This window comes from Chenopodium quinoa, unplaced genomic scaffold (assembly GCF_001683475.1).
Source record: "Chenopodium quinoa cultivar QQ74 unplaced genomic scaffold, ASM168347v1, whole genome shotgun sequence".
Taxonomy (NCBI): domain Eukaryota; kingdom Viridiplantae; phylum Streptophyta; class Magnoliopsida; order Caryophyllales; family Amaranthaceae; genus Chenopodium; species Chenopodium quinoa.
The window spans coordinates 543,873-568,992 of NW_018743850.1; the positions used below are offsets into that span (position 1 = coordinate 543,873).

General features: G+C 34.5%; 3 protein-coding genes across 3 annotated transcripts; all 3 read right to left on the reverse strand.

The window, feature by feature from the left end:
• Positions 1 to 55: 55 nt before the first annotated feature.
• Positions 56 to 4,324, reverse strand: LOC110685796 (ADP-ribosylation factor-like protein 2). The gene is made up of 5 exons (XM_021862321.1): positions 3,975 to 4,324; positions 3,764 to 3,874; positions 3,187 to 3,349; positions 899 to 979; positions 56 to 592 (listed from the first exon to the last, which is right to left on the reverse strand). The coding sequence occupies exons 1-5, from the start codon at positions 4,037 to 4,039 to the stop codon at positions 455 to 457; spliced, it is 558 nt and encodes a 185-aa protein (XP_021718013.1). The 5' UTR covers positions 4,040 to 4,324; the 3' UTR covers positions 56 to 454.
• Positions 4,325 to 5,452: 1,128 nt separating this feature from the next.
• On the reverse strand, positions 5,453 to 17,371 carry LOC110685798 (nucleolar protein 6-like). Its single transcript, XM_021862323.1, has 26 exons — positions 16,951 to 17,371; positions 16,674 to 16,835; positions 15,575 to 15,740; positions 15,319 to 15,435; positions 15,083 to 15,216; positions 14,844 to 15,003; positions 14,142 to 14,209; positions 13,305 to 13,412; positions 13,102 to 13,217; positions 10,781 to 10,955; positions 10,578 to 10,688; positions 10,424 to 10,502; positions 10,186 to 10,329; positions 9,968 to 10,081; positions 8,537 to 8,658; positions 8,295 to 8,377; positions 8,091 to 8,215; positions 7,884 to 7,998; positions 7,680 to 7,817; positions 7,106 to 7,202; positions 6,881 to 7,006; positions 6,666 to 6,758; positions 6,462 to 6,567; positions 6,187 to 6,329; positions 6,024 to 6,110; positions 5,453 to 5,933 (listed from the first exon to the last, which is right to left on the reverse strand). Exons 1-26 carry the CDS (start codon positions 17,092 to 17,094, stop codon positions 5,814 to 5,816), a joined length of 3,153 nt encoding a protein of 1,050 aa, XP_021718015.1. The 5' UTR covers positions 17,095 to 17,371; the 3' UTR covers positions 5,453 to 5,813.
• Positions 17,372 to 21,537: 4,166 nt separating this feature from the next.
• Positions 21,538 to 23,836, reverse strand: LOC110685799 (GATA transcription factor 19-like). The gene is made up of 2 exons (XM_021862324.1): positions 22,842 to 23,836; positions 21,538 to 22,436 (listed from the first exon to the last, which is right to left on the reverse strand). The coding sequence occupies exons 1-2, from the start codon at positions 23,298 to 23,300 to the stop codon at positions 22,137 to 22,139; spliced, it is 759 nt and encodes a 252-aa protein (XP_021718016.1). The 5' UTR covers positions 23,301 to 23,836; the 3' UTR covers positions 21,538 to 22,136.
• Positions 23,837 to 25,120: the final 1,284 nt, after the last annotated feature.

Sequence of the window (25,120 nt, forward strand, 5' to 3'; positions counted from 1 at the left end):
ATGACAACCAGCCATGTCACACCATTAGTTAGTTGAAGAGAATGGAGCCTATGAGGTACGAAAACAACTGCATATAAAGATTGTAAACATTTCGATCCATGGCACACCACAACATAATGCATATAAAAACAACCCAAAACTCAGGTATTACGGGTAATAGATATTTGGGGTTGGAGGAGAGGGGGATCAAACTCAAACTGATGCTAAAAGCATCTGCCTATCTACAAGACTACAACCTCCCCGATATTCAAGTTTTAACAAAATTGTGTAGTCCTTTGAATCACATTCAACCAATGGCACTGATGCACTAGAGAAGAAGTTGAGCTGATGCACTTGAGAAGATTAAGTTGAAGTCATATGAAGTACTCCATACAAAATCAGATGATAAAAAATTCTGGACTTCGACAAACTGTAAATTTGTGTCAGCAATAGAACAATGAAGCAAAGACTAGCATCAGTCAAGCACATAGATCCTAGAGGCAATATCCTGAACCAGCCAATCAAATCCCTCGAGCAACCCCTCTCCAGTGTAAGCACTGCAACCCACAATTTTCCAGTGTCGTGTCTTATCCATGGCATCCAAGTTGAGCACCTAACCAAAGGAAAGGTTTCATTTTATTACTTGGAAAGATAATATGCAACCATCACATTTAAATACAAGTATAGAGAGGATATCATCCATAAGCCCACAGTTCTTAAACTCCGCAAGTGTAGATCAATGGTAAGGAAAAAAAGGAGGCAATAAATAAACAACGAACTACAAGAGAGAGAGAAAAATTCCTTGAATTACAGCACAATGCTTTTCTTTTTCTCCTCTTTTCCCAATTCTCTTCTTTATTGGAGGAGGGTGGGGAGGGAGGGGGGGTTGTTGGAGTGTGGAAGAGTGAAGGAACCTTACTTTTGCAACTTCATCAGGCAAAAGCGCACCTTGTATATCCTGCTTATTTGCAAATACCAACAAAGATGCTCCAGATAGCCTCTGCAGAATAGCACACAATTAGACCCTGCAGATCTAGAAGCCACAAATAGCTGTTACACCCTTGTGTATGAGTTTTGGGGGATGGGAGAGTGATAAGCAAGATTACCAAAAAGCTAAACTTGGAGAAATCACAGGAATCAGATGATCAAGTCAGCCAGCAAAAAGATGAGCATATTAAAATACAAGTTTAAATGAGGCATTAATACTTAACTACTTATTAAAGAATTCTTGGGTTCTAGTGGCTACTAGAAATCTACACTTTGTTTGGATTGAGAAAATTGGAGGGAAAGGAAAAGAAGAGAAAAGAAGGGATCCATCCCTTGTTTGGAGACTATAATATAGGAGGGATGGGAAGGGAAACGGAAGAATTCATTTTCACTCCCTCTTTTATAAACCAATCCTTCCAATGTTGAAAAGATTTGGAGGGATAATGTAACCAACTTTCTCCCTTCCCTTCCTTTCCTCCCCCTTCCTTCTTCCCTCCCTTCCCTTTCCCTTCCACTTTGCTGTCCAAAGATTCCAAACAGGCTGCTAAGGTAGCTGTGAAGAGGCCACAGGCCTACAAACTGGACAACCCAATATCAAAATTTATCACCCTAACTTAACTCATATCACCAACTCACTTTGACTCCAAAATGAATTGATGGCAGAACTTCAAAGCATGTTGTAATGCTGCGTTACTTAAATATTAGTTTCACCAAAATTGTATCAAACTAATTTGTATGTTACTTTATAAAGGTGATCACAAAACAACAGTGATCATAGATGCACAAAACTTTGCACAAAGTGATCATAGATATACAAAACTACGACAAAAACATTTCACAGGGGCAAAAGCATTTTGAGTGGCAGCTCTAGCAGACCAGCCATTTTTAAATTACAGAGCTAAAACATTGACAGGATTACAGAAACATGTTTAAAAGTATAACTAGTGAAAGCACCATATATAGAAGCCACTGCTAGTAGTTAAAAATTGAAATGACATCAACTATCAGCCAAAGCCAAAGCTAACTAAGAACAACGCTTCATGAATAATTTAATTAATCACTTCCTCACTTCAGTATATTAACTATATTCTTCAATTCAGCCTATGTATTCATGAGCTACAATGATATAATGTGGCACGTGGAACACAACTTGAAAGTGGGGATAGAGCTAAGTGAAATCTTAAGCTGACATCTATACCCAGTCCTTTTCCTCCAGTCTAATTAATATAGCCTCCTAACACTTCTTGATTTTAAAAATACAAGAGTGCAGCCCTACCAGCAAGCTTGCAGAAAAACCAAGCACATGGAGATTTATTAATTGTTTTGAAATTTACAAAAGAAACACAACTTGGTCATATTTTTAGGCACAATTAGTAGTAATTTAAATATAAGGTGTATGCATGTGTATGAAAGATTCATCTACTTGCAATCCTCATTCAATGGCGACTGCAGTAAACTGGTATGAGTTATAGATTCCTTTACACATTAGTGGTTGGATGAAGTGAGTGCAAAGCACATCAAACAACACATTATATCCCATGTTTATTCCATGAAAAACCCAACTGCATCTCTTTGGAGAGGTCTGATATATAAACCTTAAGGAACACTATGGCCTCGTAGTTATATAGTACTATACCTCTAGATTACTTTTTTTTTTTTTTTTTTTTTTTTTTTTGATAACACCTGCGGAATAAAATTAATGTAGGTCGATTTCCGCCAAAGTTAGGAGACTTTGAGGAAACGGACCTAAACAAACAAATTCGTTACAACCTCTAGCATCCCATCTAGCTACATGGTGTGCTAAAGTATTTCCCGCACGTTTAACATGAGAAATGGAAAAATCTACAAAGGAACGAGACAGATTACTTCAATTTAGTTTATTCCAATAACATATACATTTGCCACTAATATAAGAAACTTATTAATCCAACCGGACCATAATCATTCCATTTCCTACAATACATCAAATTCAAAAATGAGGTTCCTACTTAGGGTTAGCCTCACCCATAGACAAGAGAAACACTATGGAAGGCCCTTCATAATAGAGTGAATATTAGTTGAAAAACATACCCAAAAAGACATTAATTGAAATATTTGACATTTTTAGTCATAATTCAAATTTTACAAAATTCCCACTATAGGCTATTACAACTATGGCAAAAAATGTATGCAAAGTTGCATACACAATAAAGAAGAAGGATTAAGACAAATGAGCAATACCTCTTCTTTCAGTAGATTATGCAGCTCATTCCTGCAATCATCCAATCGTCTAAGATCCGAACTGTCAACTACCCAAATCAAACCATCAGTCTGCTCAAAATAGTTCCTCCAATAGGCCCTTATTGTTTTCTGGCCACCCACATCCCATATATTAAGTGTATACCTGCAAAAATGTATCAAAAAGATTTCAATCTCATCTCCCACAAAACTCAAAATACAATAGCAGACTAAGTCCCGGCTGTCAAACAAGGATCGCTAAGAGTTCGGATTAGAGAGACTAACAGGGCTACTTATTGAAGAGCTTCAAACCTTATTATTCTAATTCAAATTGCTTAGGTCTCACAACTACAATCAGGCATAAAAGGGTGTGAAATTCACTACTATAGAATCAAACACCATTAACATAAGCTAAACAATGAATATGCCCATTTACAGAAACATCATATATAATTAAATCAAAATTGCAAAAATTAAGACAGAAAACCTAAACCATAGGAATCCAATTTTTATGAACTTTTAAAAAAAAAAATTGCTAAAAAATAAAAAATAAATTCAAAAAAGAGGAAATGGAAAATACTTTTGGTAGGAAATGGTCTTGATATTGAAACCAAGTGTAGGACTGATGACGCTAGTGTCTTCGCCATTGATTTTAAGAACGATGGTAGTTTTTCCAGAATTATCGAGCCCCCTGAAAAATCATACTCATATCAATTAATTTGCCTAAATTTCAAATTGCAATTAAATTAGAATGCAGTAAAAAGGAAAATGGAAAGAGAGAGAAAACATACACCATGAGAATTCGCATCTCTTTCTCTTTCCTCTTGATTTTGCGAATGATACTCAGAAGTCCCATTTCTGCTGTGTTTGCTTTCTACTCACTGCTGATTGAGGAATTTTGGTCAATTTTACGTATTGTTTGAATTAATCGATCAATCTAAAGAATACCTGGGTTAGGAGTTTGGAGGGAAATTTAGAAATTTCGGGTTGTTCTAAGTCAGGTATTCTGGTGTCTGCAATAATTCTGCATTTGATACAAAATTGACAAAAATACAAGTTTTCAATTTTGCTACTGCTTTATACGTAGGATTTTTGGAGCAAGCGATGAAAGTCAATCCTAAGATCTTACAAATGGAATGATCCATTTTATGGGAACCATATGGACCACCTTGTGTAATGTGAGTATTGAGTATCCTAATATTATACATCACATTTTAATTAGTTTTTATATGTACGTCAATGGGTCTAAGGGGTACATGGAGAATTGGAGATCAATTATTCTGACTCTTAAAATTTTAGACTTGAACTCTACTAAGGTTCACATTTAAAAAAAGAATTGAAGAACCATTAAATATGTGAATCGCCAAACATCGCCCGCAAATCTCCACATAAAGCCCACAAGTTTGTATTGAAGTGACCTTATTGCCCTTTTCGTTTTTTAAAAAAACCACTCACTACATCTCTCTAAAAAAAATCAGAAGATCTTCCTCTGTCGAGGCAGCAAGGGAAAGAGGTGGCGACGGAGGAAAGGCGGCGACTTGGGGGCAATCTAATTATTTAAATTATTTTTTTTAAAAAAAATAAAAAATAAGCGGCGAAGGCGGGGCGCCTGGCCAGGACGCCTGGCCAGGACGCCCACCCACTAGCGGTGGCGCCAGCTCCGGCAGCCAGTGCCGGTGGCGTGGCGTGTGGCTTGGAAGCCCAGCCAACAGTAGAGGCGTCCAAACCAGGCGCCTGCCCACTGGCTATGGCTGCCGGATCTGGCGCCACCGCCAGTGGGTGGGCGTCCTGGCCAGGCGCCCCACCTGCCTTATATATATTTTTTTTAATTTTTTTTTTTTGGAAAATTAGAAAATTTGTGTTACTTTTAAATAATTTTTTTTATGTCTAATTTTTTTGTTTAAGTGTTTGATTTTTTTTTAATATTTATTAATTTTATGTGTTATTTTTTATAAGTCTAGTATATATATTTTTTATAAAATCAAATAAAAAAAACATAAATTTCCACATCCTAAATCAAAACATAAATTTATTAAACATAATTTAAAAAAAAAAAACTGTTTTCAATAGAATTCCGGATTTTCAATTTTTTTTTTTTTTAAAAAAAAAGAAAAAAAAAGCAAAAAACAAAAAGGCAAAAAAAATAAAAATAAAAAAATTAAACGGTAACGGCGGCGTCTGGCAGAAACGCCAGTCCGTCCACTGGTGGTGGTGCCTGGCCTGGACGTCAGTTCACTGGTTGAGGCGCCTGGGCTGATTTCTCTTGATAGCAGCAAAAACATGAATTTCACTTGATAATAATACACTATTAGATTTCTCATATTATATACGTATCTCTCAAAATTAGGGTTACATCAGATTTAAATAAAAAGTTCAGCTGAGCAGGGCTACAAATCATCGGCGAGAACATTGTTGGCATAAAATGCTATATTTTTTAAACTAGAAAGAATTACACTATATCTCATCAACATTGCACTTCACTTGCTTAAGGGCCTAAATACTAGTATAATCTTCTTTGAGATGGTACAAAATTGCAAGCCATAACCCTAAAGATTTGGCAAAATTGTGTAGTTCTAAAGCTTTTTGGTATAATCAATATCACAATTGGGCACTCAAGATCAAGAGATTTCCTAATTACAAAGCCTAGGAGCCTTTAGAAGATGGACACTCCTCACAAATCCTTTACCAGTTTCACCAACGGCTTTCAAGATATCAGTAGCATCTTTACTATCTTCCTCTCGATCTCGTTTCTGCGATTAGAGATAAAACAAACACGTCAAAAAAACTGACTACAAACTCGCATAAATTCACAGCATTAGTGCTAATATGTTAAACCACACCTTTGACATAGATTTGTTCCATGTTAAACCTATAGCATCACCACCCAAAGAATCATACCATAGACTGAAAGCGTCTGAAAATCCTCCCTGTCAAGATATTGAAGGGTGATGAGAAACTGCAAAAAAAAGATCAGATTACAAGTAAAGAAACAAACCAAATTACCTGCAGATTCACTAGGTAACACTGTAGAGGATCAAAATCCACCATTATCTTTGATTTTAGTACATCCAAGCCTCCCTTCATATCCTTGGGCCTAATAATGGGCGAGAAATAATTGCTAGGATTTCCACGAGCCACATACTTGCCTATGAATTTGTTGCCATCAGAATCACATAGAGGGCAGATAAAATGAAACATAAATTGGAGCAAGTAGCAAAGAATTATGAAAGAAAAGTTGGTAGCCTGGTACTAGCCCTATATAATAAAATACTGGATACCTTCTTTAACCTCAGATGGAAAAAGGAGACGTTGTGGATACGCCAATCTGTCTCTATGCAGAAGAACCACGGCATCATAGTTGTTTAAAGGAGTCCGGAAAAGGCACTGTGATACAACAAAGAGAGTGAATAATTCACAAATATTGAGGAATTATGAATAATTTGTATTTTATAAAAAGGAATAAATATTAATTCCATTCTCACCTCCCATCCACGAGAATCATATAGATCTTGCTCTACAAGTCTAGTCAAAAGACTAGCACTGCTCCGAGCATAGGCAACCAACCTTTTAAGTTCCTTATACATCAAAATCAACAGCATCAATGAATTGTACGCTGAATTAAGGATCATCATTACAGAGAACTGGAGAATTTATTATTAACTTGTGCTTGTAAGAATGGTTTGAACGAAATACTCACCAGAGGATTTGGTGAAAAGGATGTCCAAGCTTCAGAGAATGTATCATAAGTCGTAGCCAAAAACATTGCAGGACTAACTTCACTAGTACTTCTTTCATGAGCTTTTCTACTTGACATAAAGTTCTCCTGTAAGCAATAAAAGGTAACAAATCCCATGGTTGTTACAGGTGAAGTAAATTTTGAGTTTTGACAAAGCAAATGAATTTCATATTTTCCAACCCGTACCTTGATCTCTGTCGCAATATCAGCAGTCATGTCGCCATTTATATCAACAACCAAAGGAGAGAATTTCCAATCATACTCTGATAAAAATCTCAAGAACCTGAAAAGTGAAAACATGTAAGTGTCAAACAAAAGCTTGATAAAAAAAATTGGAAGGGAACTCACTTTTGGTATAAATGAGGCAACATGATATATAAAGAAGATTTACAACTGTTGTGGCACATTATTACACTGGGAAACTGAAAAACCTTACAATGTATTACAGTGCGGTGATACAACCTACGGAGTAGATATTACAAGGAACCTTTTGGCTTCTAGGCTGAAAGTGCACAATACTTCAAATTGAATCCCTTTACACAAGCACACTCGAGAATTCATGCATGTTTAGTTGTTCAAGCCACTATATTTTATTTGCCACATAATGCAATCATTGCAATGAGATATGATCAATCAAATCAATCAAGATGAATCAAGCAGACCTTTGTTCCAGCATCATTACTAAAACAGGATTGCCAATACACACCCAGAGGTAATATTAAGGTAAGGAAATCCTTTATAGGTATGGAAGAAATCTAACCTCAAAAAGCCGGTAATCCTTGAGTTAGGAGCATAAAATGGTTTGAAGTTTAGAAATATATGAGCTACCAAGAGCTCAATAGCTTCACTTCCCAAGCAAGCAGAGAAGAGGTGTGAAGCAGCCCATCGTTTTGCAAGCCTTCACAATGAGGTCCACATTAGTTTCAATGGAAGATCAAATAAGAGATATGCAAGAAAGTTATACCTGACTACTGGACCATAAATGGGACACCGCCCTTGTAAACCATTTATCATGCTAGAATGCTGGCTTTGAATAAATAATTTCCTGTCTATTGAAGACACCCGCTTGACTTGATTTCCTACAAACATTATTGCTATCCTTGTTTAGTCAACCGTAAAATCTAGAATCATGAAACCACAAGTTAAAAAGTACCAGCTTATTATCACTCACTCTCTCCATTCACCAAAGTCAGACCCCTCTCATGTAAAATTTTGAGCCGAAAAGCATATCCAGATTGCAGTACATCCACATCATCTTCTGTGGCAATGCAGCTAACACCCCACTTACTTTGAAGACTGCCAAAAAGGAAGGTTGACAATCAGTTAAAACATAGTATAGAATGATAACCTTAACATAATACTCAACCATTTTTACCTGTCTCCAATCTTTAGAAGGAAGGCAGATTTAGTCTTTTCAGTGGCCAATTCATCCATTGGCCAATTTCCTGATCCCTCCAACTAACAAAAACATTTAAACAAGATTTACAGAAAAATCAAGCAAAGAAACACAAATAAATAAATTAATAAATAATTAAATAAATAAAAATTCATTGCAAAGTGTCATAACACAGTTAATGGTGAGATAACAAATCAAAGACTTAGTTGTAGATATGCTACCTGAATCAAAACTTCCACCGGCTGTACACAAGTTGCAGCAACCTTCACCGATCTTGATATGAAGGTTTTATCTCCAGCCAAAGGATGAGGCTCAGGAGGGAAAACAGAAGTGAACCTGAAAGCTGTATAATAAATCACAATCAATGCACAACCAACAGCCAGAACACTTATAACCCCAATGAAAAAAAAAATGCTTTAAGTTGAATCATTAGCATATGTGTATGGTTAAAGTAGCAATATGCAAGTTCAATTAAGCTGTGGGATGAATCAGAGCCAGTGAAACACAATATTGGCCCAACGATACTCCTAGTTCCTCCCAAGTCCTATATTTTCTTGGCATACTGAAACAGTTAACCCAGTCACATTATAATTTCAAAAAATTAAATATTTTCCTTAATAAGTAATTCAGAGAGCCACGCAATCATAAGATGCAAAGAAAACAGACAAAAAAATAAAAAAAATAAAAAAAACCACACATTTAGAAATTCTATGGTTATCCTCAATTCCAGGACCTGTACGAATCATGTAATTCAGTTCTCGGAAAAGCAAACAAGGTCACAGAATGAAATACTCAGGCAGAGTGGGGACTTTAAAACAAACCATTTCCCTAATGAGAACAGAATTGACAAGGAAATCATAAACAACATTTGTTTATGACCCAAAGCTTTCAATTCAGGTTGACCCAAGGATTCCAAGGAATTTTAAGAAGCTCTTTCTACTTAAATTATTTAATGTGATATGTATGTGTATAACCTGTCTCAACAAGATACACAGCATACATGCCACATAGAGACTATAATAAACAGTTTTTTATAGCCAAATGGCATAAATCGAAACACAAGTAATGTCTAATTCCAACTGAAACCATGTAGAACCCAGAGATGGTAACAACTGAAGGTATTTTGTGTATGAAAGTTCTCATAAATTCATTCCACTACATTAGATACAATGGTTTCTGGGTCACCAAGGAATAAACACATTAGATCAAGTTTAATCCAATATATTCCAGGTTGTTTGCTTTGGATTAAATGGATGATCACAAAATTTTGGTCAAAATCCACTATTTTGGTTCAGGTTGGGGTTGTGTTGATTCTTTCCAGGACTTACAAGTTGCAACAGCAATATCAGAACCTTACCCCCAAAAGGCTTGGGGTGAGCTACATAGACAAAGATATCATCCCCATAAATCACATAAATCATTTTCCTCCACTCACCCCTAACCAATGCAATATGACCTAAAGACCCAAGTACAAAAAGATTCAGAGTAAAGAGTATGATCACCGAAACAAAAAAGATAGGATGTGTAATTTGATAGCAGAAAGTTTTAAGAGAATCGGAGGGGGGGAAAAAACATTAATAATGAAGTAAACTATTGACCTCTGTTTAGCAGCAAAAAAGAAAACACTTTAGACTTTTAGAGGGAAATAAAACCTGAATCTAAGGGTTGGACACTAGATATCTTCAAAGGAATATCATCCAAAAGGCGCAAACGCTTAGCTAAAGCTTCATATGCTTCAAGCAAGCCTCCAGTAAATGATATAGGATCTGTAAAAACTAAAGATGTCATACTTTGGAAAAGTAGAGAGGAAAAATTGGAGCTGAAAAATATAAAAATAAAATCAAGTTAAAGCCAAAGATCATTATGATACCTGCACCGCCATTGCAGAGAGAAAAATCCAGTTGATCTGCACTAACAACTACATTTTTGATTGACAGAGAAAGATGCCTTGATAATACATGCTCAACAATTCTCTTGACAATAAGATGCTTCTCCCACTGCTTGTACTCCCACACTATTTGATTCGATCAAGTAGAATAATTATATTATCTTGACATATTTTAACTCAATGTAACAATTAACAGAGTGCATTATAAACTATGACTCACCAACACATTCTCCAATGGTACCATCACTAAATCTCCGAAACTCAGACTTATCTCCCCAAAACTTACGAAATTTGGTAACCTAATTGAAATTATGAGTCATTAGAGAAGCAGAAGAGCAAAGAAGGATATGAAATCACAATGGCAGACTAATTACCTCTTCTTTATGCTCTGGGTTAGGGCCTTTATCAACCAGTCTAAGAGCTTTTTCCAGATTACTCAAAGTAACACCAATGAGCAATGGTTCATTATCAAGTGATGAGAACCCCTACAAAAAAGCAGTACAAACAAAGTTGATTATCGGGAGAAAACAACTGTTATGTGTAAGCAAAGACCAAATCCAAAACTTGGATTTCTTACATCTTCAATACGACAATTGCTGGACCAGTTTCTCCAAATTACACGAATGGACTTTGCTCTGTCATTCAAGCCCTGGCATAAAAGAGAATGCACCTTCTGCTCATATAACCTCCAACATTCATCATCAACTCCATAACCAGATGCGAAGACGCCACTATTTCCCTTCAAGTTCAACCTAACATAGCACAAAAAAAGAGATAATTACAGCCTTGTAGAGCACAGCAAAAAAAATCTTCCCATGGATGAGGCAAGGCGGATAAAGAACATTCAAAAACTATACAAAAGTTACCTTAGTGAAATTTCTAAACATAAAATATATGAAAAATCAAATTTTTTTTAAGAAAAGAAATGTCGTAAATAAGTAGGGCCGTGTTCTGTGCAACTTCTAAAAATAACACTTCCTTTTAAAAAAAAAATAAAAAAAAAATTGTTGTTCCATTTGATTGGACACATTTGCCTACACTTATATTTGATCATCAATAATTTAAAAGTAGCAAACAAATACAAATGTTGATTATCTGAAATTATACATTGAAACAAATATAAAAACATTTATATAATATAAAACTTGATTTTACACACTAGTAAAAATAGATATGGACAAGGGAGGTATGTGACTAGTGTAAGTATCAAACATGGAACAACTACAAATTTGGAGGAAATACTTAAAACACATTATACACTTCCCATGTCCCCCTCTTAGGTGCAAAAAGGGGTTGGTGATCCAAGATCAAGCAACCCACTTAGAAGCTCCATGGATCAAGAACCGGTTGCCCCTTATGTTAGAAACTCTTGGAATCAGTCCATTTGCTCTCAAGCCCAAATTTGTCACTTTGCTCACTTGGGAGATCACTTGAAGCCCACAGCGGAGTGTGCATTGCCCATTTACTATTTTGGACTATATAATTAAGTTTGATTTATCTTTTATTTAAGTTGTAATAAGGCTTAGAGGAGTTGCTAACTTCCTCTCTTATTTAGCCGTAAGTTTTTGTGTGATTAGGAGTTATTGTAACTCTTAATTGCTGATTTGTAACTACCCATTCAAATAGGTGTTACAAAGGAGTGAATTAAGAGCTAGAGTTTTATTTAGTTTTAACCATTGAATTAATGTGACGGTTTTAGGAAGATGTTAAGTTGTAATCTTTACATTTCCTTGCTGCCCATATTTCCTATAAATAGGGAGCTAATTAGAAGAGAATCACAGCTTTTGATTAATGATAAAAAAAAACCGAGTGTCTTTAGCATTTTGCGTTGAGTTTGTCTCGAGTTAAAATGTTTCCTTATAGCTTTGAGTTTGTTCTTGAGTTATAAGATTAGGGTGAACTTTGAGTGTGTCTTGAGTTCTGGCCTAAGATCCCAGCACTTTGAGTGTGTTCTTGAGTTTTGGTTATCTATCCCATTTCGTGAGTTTTCTAGTGTAATTCGTGAGTAACCTGTTTTAAAACGTTTGAATCCATCAACCTATATTCGGGTGGGTGTATATAGACTTACATTAGTTGAGCAAAAACATCTAGGAAGAGTGAAAAAGTAGAGAGATAGTAGAAAACAGTACCACAAAAGAGACAGATCAAAGAGAAAAATTTAGCAAATAAATAACAGATAGAAGGGGGTGGAAAGAGCAAGTCAAAATCAAATTTAAACAAGTATTTATCAGTTTTAATCATTAGAAACCAGTTTCATTAAGATAAAATTTTCAATTTATAAATTAGTGAGATGGATGCCACCAAATGAGCTTGTTTAAACTTTATTATAACATATAGGTTATTCACATCCATAATAAAATGTGCAAAAACTCTAAGTAAGAACTAGACAAAGTAACTTCCAAGACCACCTTATGACCGGTGATGCACCTGTTTCCTAGAACAAGATGGGCAGCTACTGAGTAAATGGTTTTAGGTCCATGGATTTATACGACAGAAGTAAAATAATATTGAAGACACATTAAAAGCACATTAGTTATACGACTTTGCTACAAACTGGTATTTTGGGAGGGCATAATAGGGAGAGCAACTTAGCTAGTTGTATCATGAATAGGAAGATATGTGAGTTAGTAATAGAAATAACGTTATAAATAAGAGTAAATTGGGGAGAGATTATAATGCTGAATATTGTGAAGTGTAGAGAGAGAGTTTCTTGGGAGAGAAAATGGAATAATCATTTAATTGGCAGTAAATAGTTTTTAGTCAATCAAACTCCTAGTTACTTTATTCTTGCACGAATCCCTGAATTCAGTCCATAATTATGATGATTCATAGCAAACTTTGATTTTAAGGACTTAATATCTCATTTATGCAGCTATAAGATTTAAATTAAAACTTTACCTCACACAATAGTCATATTTAACAGCGAAGTCAGATTTAGTCAAAAATACTTCTTCAAATCCATTATCTTGACATTTTTGAATACAGTCAAGTGTCAAAGCAGCCTCCGCTTGAAGCTGCATGCAAAAACAAAATCCATCGTCAATAAAGACTGACTGTCAGAAATTCACATTAAGAAGAAAAAAAAAGACGGCCAAAAATACCTCAAGAAAGCTGCTCTTTGATATCCGGAATGCCAAATTAAAGTTTGCAGAATGATCACATATGACTACTGGATATGTCCTCAAACATTGCTTTCTTTCCTTCAATTCCTAGATCAACAGACATTGTTCAAATTGAAAAGGATTGTATCAGAATTTCAGAGAAACATTACTTAAAGCAGGGTCACAGACATAATTTGAGTTTGATACTTATTGAAACAAAATAAATAAATTACATCTTTCAGGGCCAGTAAACCAATCTTCACAAACTATACTATAGGGGAAAGTTGTCTAACTATTAGATAAATACTTCCTCTGTTTTTTTTTTTTTTTTTAAATCGCAACATTTGGAATATGACACTATTCACACACACTCCTTTGATCATCTTTTGTAATTTCCATGTTGAAAAAAAATATAGTCATGTCAAATATTGTTAAATTCATACCGAAATATACTTTCATAGTATCAACTTCTATAATTTTCACTCAAACACAACTTAAGATATTTATGTTATAAAATGTGCATTGGCATGCTTAAAATCCCCAACGTTGCAATTAAAAAAACGGCGGAAGTAACAAGGAGTGTTGTCACAAGTAGAATAGGTTTATCGATCTTTGCAAATGCTATTAATTAGGTCATAGTTGAAATATGCCTTGCAATTTTGAACTGATAGTAATCTAGCTTAAGCTTATGAAATTCTATAGATTTTAGCAAGCAACATGACATATTCACGCTTCAGGGAATCAAGAGTTCTACAATAAAGTAGCCTAAGTCACCTCCATAGCAATGCATAACTTAGGTGAAGCTCATGAGAAGTTTTAATATTTAATGTGTTTCACCTCTTTTGAAATGTGGCGACTCCCTTGGCACTGTAAAAGTAAGCCTTTCTCCCATGATTTTGAATTAGCTGAAATCAAGATAAGCATGTTAAACATAGAATATGAAATCTAACAAGCAAAAAAGTCAAGATAGCAAACCATATGCTAGATGAAAGAAAAGCTAGCATCTTTCAAAGCTTCTTAACCATTGATTTAACCCAACTCTAGAATATATATACTTATCTACAATGGCAAAAATGAGAGACACCAATTAGGCCCCAGCTAAGGAATATTTTTTTGCTTATTATTATATATCTGTCAGATACAATACTTTAAATGATACAAATGCTAGGATCTAAAACATTTTGAAATTTTTATGTTCAAACTTTTTTAAAAAAATTTGAATTAAATTGTAAACAGCCTCAAGAGTCATGACAAATTATCAAAATAGAAAAAAGAGATATCCCTGGTGGACTATGAATCTATGATCAAATTTTTGCTCTCATCAAAATTTATACAGTTATACATGATTTGTGGATCATAGCCCACAAAATTCCAATGTGGAATTCACATGCATCAGACTGAAAACAAAAACAAATACACAAAAAGAATTGAAACGAGGGGAAGGGACAAAGAAACAGTGTAAATAACCCATGTCAAAAATGGCACTGAGTTGAAAATCATCAATGTCCATTTTACATCTATATAGGTTCAGTAACATACCAATGAAGTCCAGAGTTATACGAAAAATTTGCATGGCATTCATTGACTTGTTAAAAAATCCACCGACTCTATTTGCAGCAAGATAGGACATTATGACAGCCATAAGGTAACCATTCAAGCAATCATAACTGTATATTGAACTTCTTTGGCGTGCCCAAACCTGTGACACCACACCAGATTCTTCAACATCAGACTCGTCAAAACTTTAGGGACAGAGGAAAATGACAATTAAATTTGACCTTCATTAAAACCAAAGCTTTTCCAAGTTCCTCCCAGTCACGAAACTTTTCTTTGATTAATTCTGCAAAATCTTCAATGAACATATCCTCCAATATGCTGCTGTTATATTTTGGTGTAGGTAACAAACTACCATCTGATGAATCACAAACAAAGTAACTCCATCTGGAGAATAAACAAGCTCTACTCTAAGAAGTCAATTGTCCATAAATAGAAAGAAAATGAAATTTCTCCTTACCTTGGCTCACGGCACGCACGTTATTCCGCGTCGAATTCAACTTGGGGATGCTAAATAAGGACGAGGCAGTAGGGATTATTAAAATAGAAAACCCAGGAATGTTGGCAACTTCAGAAGCTAAATGGACAAAAGAACTTCTGTGTCAGAAAATAAGCCAACAAAAAAATCATTTGTAGAAATCCTGATACAAACAATCAAGCTGATTGGCAATTAATGAGGAAAGTTGTCAAAAGGCTGACATTAGAAGTTGACAAACCTGGATAAATGACCAATATAGGTTTGCGAGCCTCATTTAGGAGACAAGCCCATTCAATCTTGCTTATTGTTGCAGAAGACTCCAGGTATTTCTTTATAACACAAAGATAAAGGAACCTTTTGGCATGATACCGGTGATTTAAATAGTCTTTTGCAAGAAAACAATCCTGCCAATACACGGTATATATTATAAATAAATTCACCTTTTTTACTCCAGCAAGCATAAAATTTGACATACACAAGGTGCATATGCTAGTGCCGGCCTTAAGTTAGTGAAGGAAGGTGTGCCCGTAAACGGCTAAACAGACATTTTAAAGGCAAAGTGAAGTGTACCAACCACCCAAATGGCCTCTCAGGGTGTTGTGGGGTCCATTAGAAGCATCTCGCCCTCTTTTTTCTACAGCTCTGGAAAAGTCGAAAACTATCCAAAACTGTAGGTAATAATACACGACATCAAACCATTTTAAGAGGTTTCAGGGCGGGTGTCGAAAACTTTCAGGGTGGTAACGAACGCATCCTTGGATCATATAATGCTTTTAGAACCATATGCGGCCACTTGAATTTTTTATTTGATTCAATATCTTATGTATTTGTTAATCGAATCTCATTTGTAGATGTCGTATGACTTTTTATCAATGAATTAACTTTACTATTCAAAAAAAATGTTTCTGTGAATTGGGTGTTCTTTGGGAATACAAGCGAAATGCAAAAAAGCTCTATAGGCCAGGTGGACCGGGTCTTTCCCTGTTGGATGTAATCAACTCATCAACAATCCCTCAATCGCCCAACAAGAGCATTAGCTGATTAATTGTTAGTTGTTCAGTGAAACCCCTCCAAATAAGCATTTGCCATACATCAAGTCATCTATCTCCAAAGTACAATCATTTCAACAACAAAAAAAATCTATGATTTACAATTATCCATTCACGTAACAAAAAAGTGTAATCTTAATCATATTGAAATTTTTTAAATTCGTGGCAAGTTCTTACTTTTTTAGGTCTAACCAATTAAAAACAGCACTCAAATATCAACATTACTATCTTTCAAACATGTATATATAATCATAATCAGCTAAATACAAGTATAAGAATCAGAAATACCTTTGGCAAACGAATTAGAAGATCAACATTAACTTCAGGCTTCACAATGCAACCAATTGAATAACTTCCACCAATTTCAATAAATTTAGGCTTCTTGAATTGAAATTCCACTTTATCAGCACCTACATCTCTCACAAAACCTGGCGCCTCACCCGCAGTAACCTGAAATCACTCGCACATATATGAATTAAAATTTTCAAAATTAAAAAACGGGGTTTAGGGTTTAAGAAATTGAAGTTTAAGAGAGAATTAAAGAGAAAAGAGGAGAGAGAAAAACCTGGAAATCTTCAGGAATTTTAGCAATGACATTTTTAATAGAAGAAACGAAGTTATCAACGAGTTTAGTAAATGAAGGTGAAAGCTCAAAGGTGACGTCCTTAATGAGGTCACTTACTCTGTGTCCTAGTGGTTCAACCGCCATTTTTACCGGTTGTTTTTCGCCGGAGTAATACCGACGGTGACGGAAAAGGAGACGACGACGGCGGCAAGGAAAGTGAATATGAATTACAGTTGCAGGTCAGAAGAGAGGCGGGAGAAGGGGAGGAGAGAGAAAAAGGAGTGTTTTCTGAGGTTGAAGTCCAGGGCAAGAAGAAATTAAGGAAAAGAGAAAAATTAGTGAATTTTTTATGGGCCAATGTTATGAAGAAAGCCCATTTTTTATGGGCCATGTGGGTAGGGTTGGTTTTTCTTCTTCTGGCTACTGGTAACTGAAATCTTGTCAATATTTTACCAAGGTTAAGAAAAAAAAAATAAAAAAGTTACATACTTTAAAGTCTGTAAACTACTTGGGTTAGCCCATGGAAAAGAATTTATGGTTAAAATATTAATCTTGGTTCTCTTTATAAGTATTTTGATGTGTGGAGATATTTAATTTTGTGATTTTCAAATTGATATATTGAACATACAAATATATTATGGATTTATGTCCTGTATAGATGTATAGAAGATCAACTAAATAGATCATAAAACTTTATCCACCAAAGCATACATTGATACATAGTAGAATGGAGCAATACACAATTTGAATGACCGTCTCTCCAAATGACATTTGACAGCATTAACACGCAAAACATAGTAACGCAACATACTATAATTGAAATGCTAATAAACACTAGTCAAAGCACGTACAAAAGCACAAATATACGAAGTACAAATAATATATTTACACAAAAATAGCTTAATTCTTTATTTCAACAATCAATCAATTCTCAATAGCAATGTAAAAACAAAGTAATTTCATAGCAATTGACAACTATCTCATGAAACGATCTTATGGTCAGATCAACACTACAATGACTTCTAACGTCTCACGATAAGTTAGTACGAGAATCGAGAACATATATCCTGCCAAATGTTTTTTCTAATTCCATAAGAAGACCATTTTTTGTATTCTCTACCCACATATGACAGATCAAAATTGTAGGAAGATCAAGAACTTATTACTACCCCGCACATGTAAGACGCCAAGATGCCATTAAAAATACTGATCGATCCATGTGATTATAAAAGCTTGTATAAATGTAAACAGGATGAATTTAATCCTCTTGATTTTTCAATAAAAACAATTTGATTGCAATAAAAATAGTAGTATCTTCCGAAATTTGATTCAGAAATCCAGATAAGTGTTAAAATCACTTAAATTTCATCTTTAATAAGTAAGAAAACAGAGCAAGAGACAACATCGTATGCCCGTGAATCACAAATACTACATAGGAACAAAGTTGTCCTTTCTTGTTTTATTCTATTTTGGTCATTTAATTGGGGTATGCTATACATAGCCCCTCATATTACTTCAGGGATCAAATTTCAAGCTTCGGAAGTTCTGATAATTTTTAAAATGGCCTAGAATTTGTTCAGATGATAAGCGAACTATTTTTGGAATGTCAATTATTTTTGTGTACTAGATTATCATAAATGACAAAGTGGATTTATATGCACTTATAGTTTCATGTGGTGGGCATGTTAACTATTGATTTTACTGCTAAGCATTAACATTTATAAACCTGTGTTTTTAATTATATGGAGGTGTACGAGAAGAAACTAGTTTTTCGTCCAAAAGTGATAGACACAAAATGCATGATTATTCATTAGGATGATCTTTAATTGTAAGTAGTATTTCAAATACGTGATTGCTAAGACAAGAAGATGATGATTTAAATTTATAAAGGGGTGTGTACTTGTGTCAGTTATTTGCTTGAACTTTATGATGAGTGGATTAAGGCATGTTAGGACGTCGATGTCACATACCCTATTCATATGTGCTCAATCTATATAGTATCATGAAAATCTATTTGGCGAACCTTCCATCTTCACAATGACATGACACCACATCATAGCTTCACAGTTGTTGAACATATGAAAAATTTGTGAAACCAATCGTCAAGCCTAATACCTTACAATCCATATCAAATACCTTTAATAACCACTATTTTATTAATGTACATCAATACCAAGCTAGGGACATTACGTTAGCAATCTTAGCATTGACATTATCGTAGCTAAAACGTCAATCGTAAACCATTGTGAATTTGTGAGAGCAATGTTAAAAGGATAACTCTACTCTTCTATTGCGTAGAGCGAGTATTGGAAGTAAAAATGGACAATAATTCTTGTGAGGTTATTTTTACCATAACACAAAATTTGGGACAATGATTGTTTAATTTATTTAGACCACGTAATATATCAATCAAAAATAAAAGAAAATTAAGGACAAATATAGCTGTAATTCTCTAGTGTAAGCTATAAAAAATGAAATTGGGTATGATCCCCCCCAAAAAAAGGACGATCAAGATTTATAAAACAATGTTATGTTCTCTTGATCCCACCATTCTGTAATTAGATACTTCACAAAAGTGCCAAACAATATGACAAAGAAAGAAGAAGAATCCAAACCTAAGATGAAATACCTTGAATTATAAGCAGACTTATAAATGTAAGTTGGTAGCTTAGCCAAAGCAGCAGACTCAAAGTGTCATTTTTAAAGCCTCCGACCAATTTGTTTAAATGCTTTACCTCGTCTGCGGGTATGGAATCTGCCAAGACCGCAGGATATATAATTTTACAATTTTATCAAAAATAAAATACTCGTTACAAGTAAAATATTCGAGATCGTTGTTGATCTGTTATAATAAATTTGTTGATTAATAGTTTAAAAACAAGTTCTGCAACTTAAAAGTTAGAACTTTGTTCTCTTCTCCTCGTCCCTAGTCTCTATTCTCTTTGCCAACGTTCTGATCACATAAATTAATCAAAATTAACTGTACAAAAAAAGAGAAAAAACAGTACATACTGAATCTCCCTTTATTTGTTTTCTCTTAAAACCCTCGGCTTTTGTATTGGGGGGGGGGGGGGGGGACTACACCTTATACTATATGCTTTGACCGCCTTGATTCTTCTACGCGGCGCCTGAAGATCACATCATCAGATCCACTTCATTATTTTTTTTCTTGTTTCTCTTAGCATATTGCTCATGTTTAACTATTTTATTTATGCATCACACTAATGGTAGTTTAGACTTTCTTTGTATATACAATAAAAATTATTGATTAAATTAAGGAAGCACAAATATAAACTTAATTATTTCAACATATGCATTAATCGTGTACTCTAATTGTATTTCACAAGCTCCCTTTCAAATGTGAGCCTAAACTCGGCCTACTTAAGGCAATAATGCTTTGACATTGGATAAAGACATGAAGTGAATTGAACTCGAAAGCACAACACATCCCAATACATTATGAAAAAAAAACCAGATACATAGTAACATAGATAAGGTCTAGTATAATATTTTGTGTATTGGGTCATAACTTGGGCTTAACTAAACCACATTTTGGTCAAGGAAACACGCAATCCTTTCAATTCGGCAGCATGGCACAAGGCTTGCTGGACTTGACATAGGCTATGCTTAGCTAACCCATTGGAAAAACACAAAATCTATAGCGAGATATCATTTTACAGTTAATTGGCTATGAGAGATGTACTACCTGATTTATACGAAGTAACTAAAAACTCTGCTAAAGTTTCAAAGTAACCTATTACATTAATCAAATAACAGATGAAGCTATTAAAGATGTACATCGTACAATCAAGTTACATTGTATCTTTGCAAGTTACTATTTGCTAATTCTTATTGAGTCTTGACCTTTGAGCTGAATATATATACTGTAATGTAACAGTAGTAGATCCATGTCGTTATATGCTTAATCAAATGTGCAGGAACATCTATGATCAATATGGACAATATAGCAAATAGTACATGTTTTCAATTCAAAATCTCGGTAATAAAAAATAGACCAAATTTTTTAACTCTTTTTTTTTTTTTTTGTTAATAATAGAGGAGTAAATAAACTTGGAGTAGAGTACAGTAGAATTTGGAGGTGTCAGAGTTCCAATTAAGAGACAAAAGACAGTCACATATCATGTCATATATGCATTCACGAACTGAACTTACAAAAAAGTTGGACTGCTGTTAATTCTAAGAAAATCAGTATAATTAGTGGTAATCCGACATTGATTTGGGATCTCAATGTCTTTCTGCTTCACGGTAATTGTGCCGCATGCACGAGCTCATCTTCTTAGTATAGTAGTTGCGGAAGATTTGTTACCAATTAAACCACTTGCTAATTATATATTAAAATTACTTTGTAGAACGGTAAGTAATTCTACGATCATATACTATAATTTAAGATTCGTCATGTTACATACTATTGATCGAGTTGGCAATAGTAGTATTTGACTCGATTCGTGAGTACGTAGTATATTAGTAGTATTCGAGCACAGACACAATGACACAATTAGAGAGGAACCTAAGATTTGAACACAAAAAGAGAAAAGTGAAGTCAAAGAACGAAGAAAGAAAAGGAGATTCATATAATGATCATCATATATCATTTTCATCATACAGTAAAAAAGACTAGTACTAAATGCTCTAATAGCTTACACAATATTGAGACTAACAAAAGGTTCGTTGGTTATAACTTACTTATAATATAAAAATATATACTAACTTACTGACAAAAGTGGAAAACCAAAAAGAAAGAGAATTAAAGTTAAGGTGAAGATCTAGCTAACAACATAGAATTATCCCATTTGCACTCTATCTAGCCTCTAAAAGAACAAATTATAAATAAAATAAAATAAAAAAGTGGAAAATTAATTTAAAGGGTAGTAGTCTAGTCATCGACAACTTAGTTGTTTTTTTTTTTTTTCTTTTTATAAAAAAAATAAAATAAAAAAGAAAAAGGAAGTTATTGAAGACTCTGACCAGCTTAGAGAATCATAACCATCACCATCATGAACCTCCACAAAAACTCATTTGTTCCATGAAACGTCGTCGTCATTGCATGTCCTCTTCCTTTTCCGATATCATTGGCAAAATCATTCTTCTTCATCACTTCTTACTATAAATAAAATTTTGTTTTTTCTTTTCTTTTTTTGAATTAATGACTGTGAAATCATTACGACTTAACGGGTGAAGTCATGAACAAGACCACTAGGTCTGTCATGGGTTAGCCAAGAGAGGAACTGAATACCCGAATCCGACCCGCGGTCATCTTCAATAAACCGGAACTCGTTCGGAGCTCCGTAACATTGCATTTTCTGTGGAGTGCCCTGACTGTATTGGTGAGCCCATGACCCGTTGTAGTAGTGTGGGTCCATCATTCCAGCAGTTGGACCGTTGTTGGCGGCTGCGGCCGTAGTTGTGGCCGCTGCCGCCCTTCTTTCCTCTTTCTTGAACCTTATTCCACAAGCATTGCATAATGACTGCAAATTCATAAAATCATACATTAATTGAACTGACATTTAAATATTTAATTGAGTTGATGATAATAGAAATCATTGAATATAAAACAATGACACCAACAAGGGACAAGGAATTCGGCAAAAGGAATATAAAGGAGAAGTAGGAATCCTTTTTATCTTCTTAATTAATTTTAATCTTTTTTATTATTGCAAATATTTTTAGAAGGAAAATGCAAGCTCACTTCTTTTCATCCACCACTAATTTTATCAAAACACATTTAGTTTGTAATAACGCATTTAATTAAATTACCTTGGGACCGCAATAAGTTTGATCCTTTAATAATGTACTAGTAAAATAAAGTTTGAAAGGAAAATGCGAGGTCACTAAAGACCGTTTTAGTTTGTAACGAGTTTGAATTGAATTACCTTGGGACCGCGAGGACCATTGCGCCAAAGAGGAGTAGAGGTGGTGTCACAATTAGCACAACGGCGAACAAAAAGAGGATCACCGCCACCACTAGCAGCCGCAGCATGATTGTTACTGCTACGGCTAGCCTTAGGAGTAGAGCTGGAAGACTGCTTAGGATGAAGCAAATCCCAGCAAAAAGAAGACACGCTATTACGATGAGGAGTAGGTTTATTAGTTTGTTCATTAGTAATACGAGTGGAAGGTGTACCAAGCGAAAGAGTACAATCGACAGACGAATACGACGACGACGAAGATGAAGAAGAGTACATGTAATCAGGCTCATCATCATCATAAGAAGCAGCGTTGTTGTTGTTGTTGTTGTTGTATTGAGGGTATTGTTGCATCGGCCAGTACGCGGCTGAGTGGTGGCCGCAGTACTGATTAAAAGGACCACAAGATGAACACGGACCAACCATATTTATTATAATCGATCAATCTCTAGCTTATTTCACTTCGAGTTGAAGGAGATGAAATGAAGTAAGACGAATATATATTTTTGTCGGGTAGTGGGTTTGTTTCTTTTTGGATGGTGAACCGTATTCACAACGAAATGTCGTGGAATATACGTAAGAAAAGAAGAGTAAAGTGAAGGAAGTGAATAATGAAGGAGAGGAATGAATTGAAGGTAAGGGAGGGGAGAGAGAGGAGTATTTATAGTAAGAGAATGAGAAGAGGGGGTAATTGAAGAGATGGTGGTAGTCAAAAGAACCCACGTGACTAACGGGAACAGTCTTCCAGGGATCTGCCTTCTCCGATCACGAGGAATACAGTCCTCTTCAGTATTAAACACATATACAGTCATTTATACGATTACTCTTCATTTAGGAAGGGTGCCCGGTTGTGCCACTTCAATTTGCTTTTCTTTTTATTTTCCCCTTTTTAGAATTCAAATACAATCATTTTGTGGATATTATTATTTCCCTCCATATTTGGTAATGCTAATTCAACAAGTACTCCCCTTAAGTTAAAAAAATATATAGAGAGAGAGAGTCACTAAAATATATATTTACGGCATTGTTATCTTATTTTTACTTATTTACTAGAAAAATATGTTTAAATAAGAAAAGTTTTAATAAGGAGTGATTGGTTAATATAGTTTATCCAAATTTAATTTACAAATAAAGTAAGTTCTAATAAGATTAAATAAGCTTTTGTATATTCATATGTATTACAGATTGATAAATAAATTATCATATTTGAACCAGCTATTCACCTTGTTCTAATTTGGTTAATGTAGCTTACAGCAACTCTAATGGTTGTAGCTAGCTAGACACTTGCTTGCAATTTTATATAATCCCTAGCTATTAGTTTGACCATTGGAGCTACAAAATGCCATTAGTTTGGCCCACCAAGCTAATGTGCTTGAAAAATTACTTGCCAAAAAAGAATAAATAAAATTAAATATAAAGAAACTAATTAATTAATTGAGGTTCATTTAAATAGCAAGCTAATAGCTAGCCATTGGAGCTCAATGTAGCTACAATGACAATTAGCTTAAAAACTTATTTGACATGACGAGCTAATTTGATAATTAGCTTGACATTGGAGTTGCTCTTAGTACAGGATATTATGGTAAGCCTTGGATCAAAATTTACTTAAAATTTATTCCAGCAAAAAACAAATTATATTGTAGCTACTTATTTAAAGTTTGAGACCTAAATTTTTGTATGTGGAAATACCCTTAAGCATTTGGTTTATTGAGTTTTGAGTAGCATGTTACTATAGTTAATCTGATAGGATAATTTGATCCACTCGAAAAACTTCATAATTCAAAACAATTGGTAAATGGTAGAGCTACCGACCAAACTTATATGCCGCTCATTTTCCTTTATTTTCTTTGTCGTACCCCACATAGGACAATTAGTCTTAAGTAAAATGCGATTTTTTCATAAAACTTTCCTTCACAATGACCTATCTTTTTCCTTGTAATTTAGGTCAAAAAATTGGATTTAAATTTGATGTCGGGTTAATTTTCGCAATGTATTGAAATAATAATTAGTAATAGAATTGGCATGGTGCATAATACTAGTACAACATATAATGATTGGCTTAAATGAATGGGGTTAGATTTGAGTTGTTCTAATCCGATTAGGTTCAAATTAAGTTTGAGTTTAATTTCTCTTAGTAACTTTATGTTGGTTAGGAGTTGTCATATATACTTGTAAGCTAAATGCTCCAACAAATCTTCAATTTCTATGTTTGTAATTGAATAAGCTTCCTCTATAATAATACAACA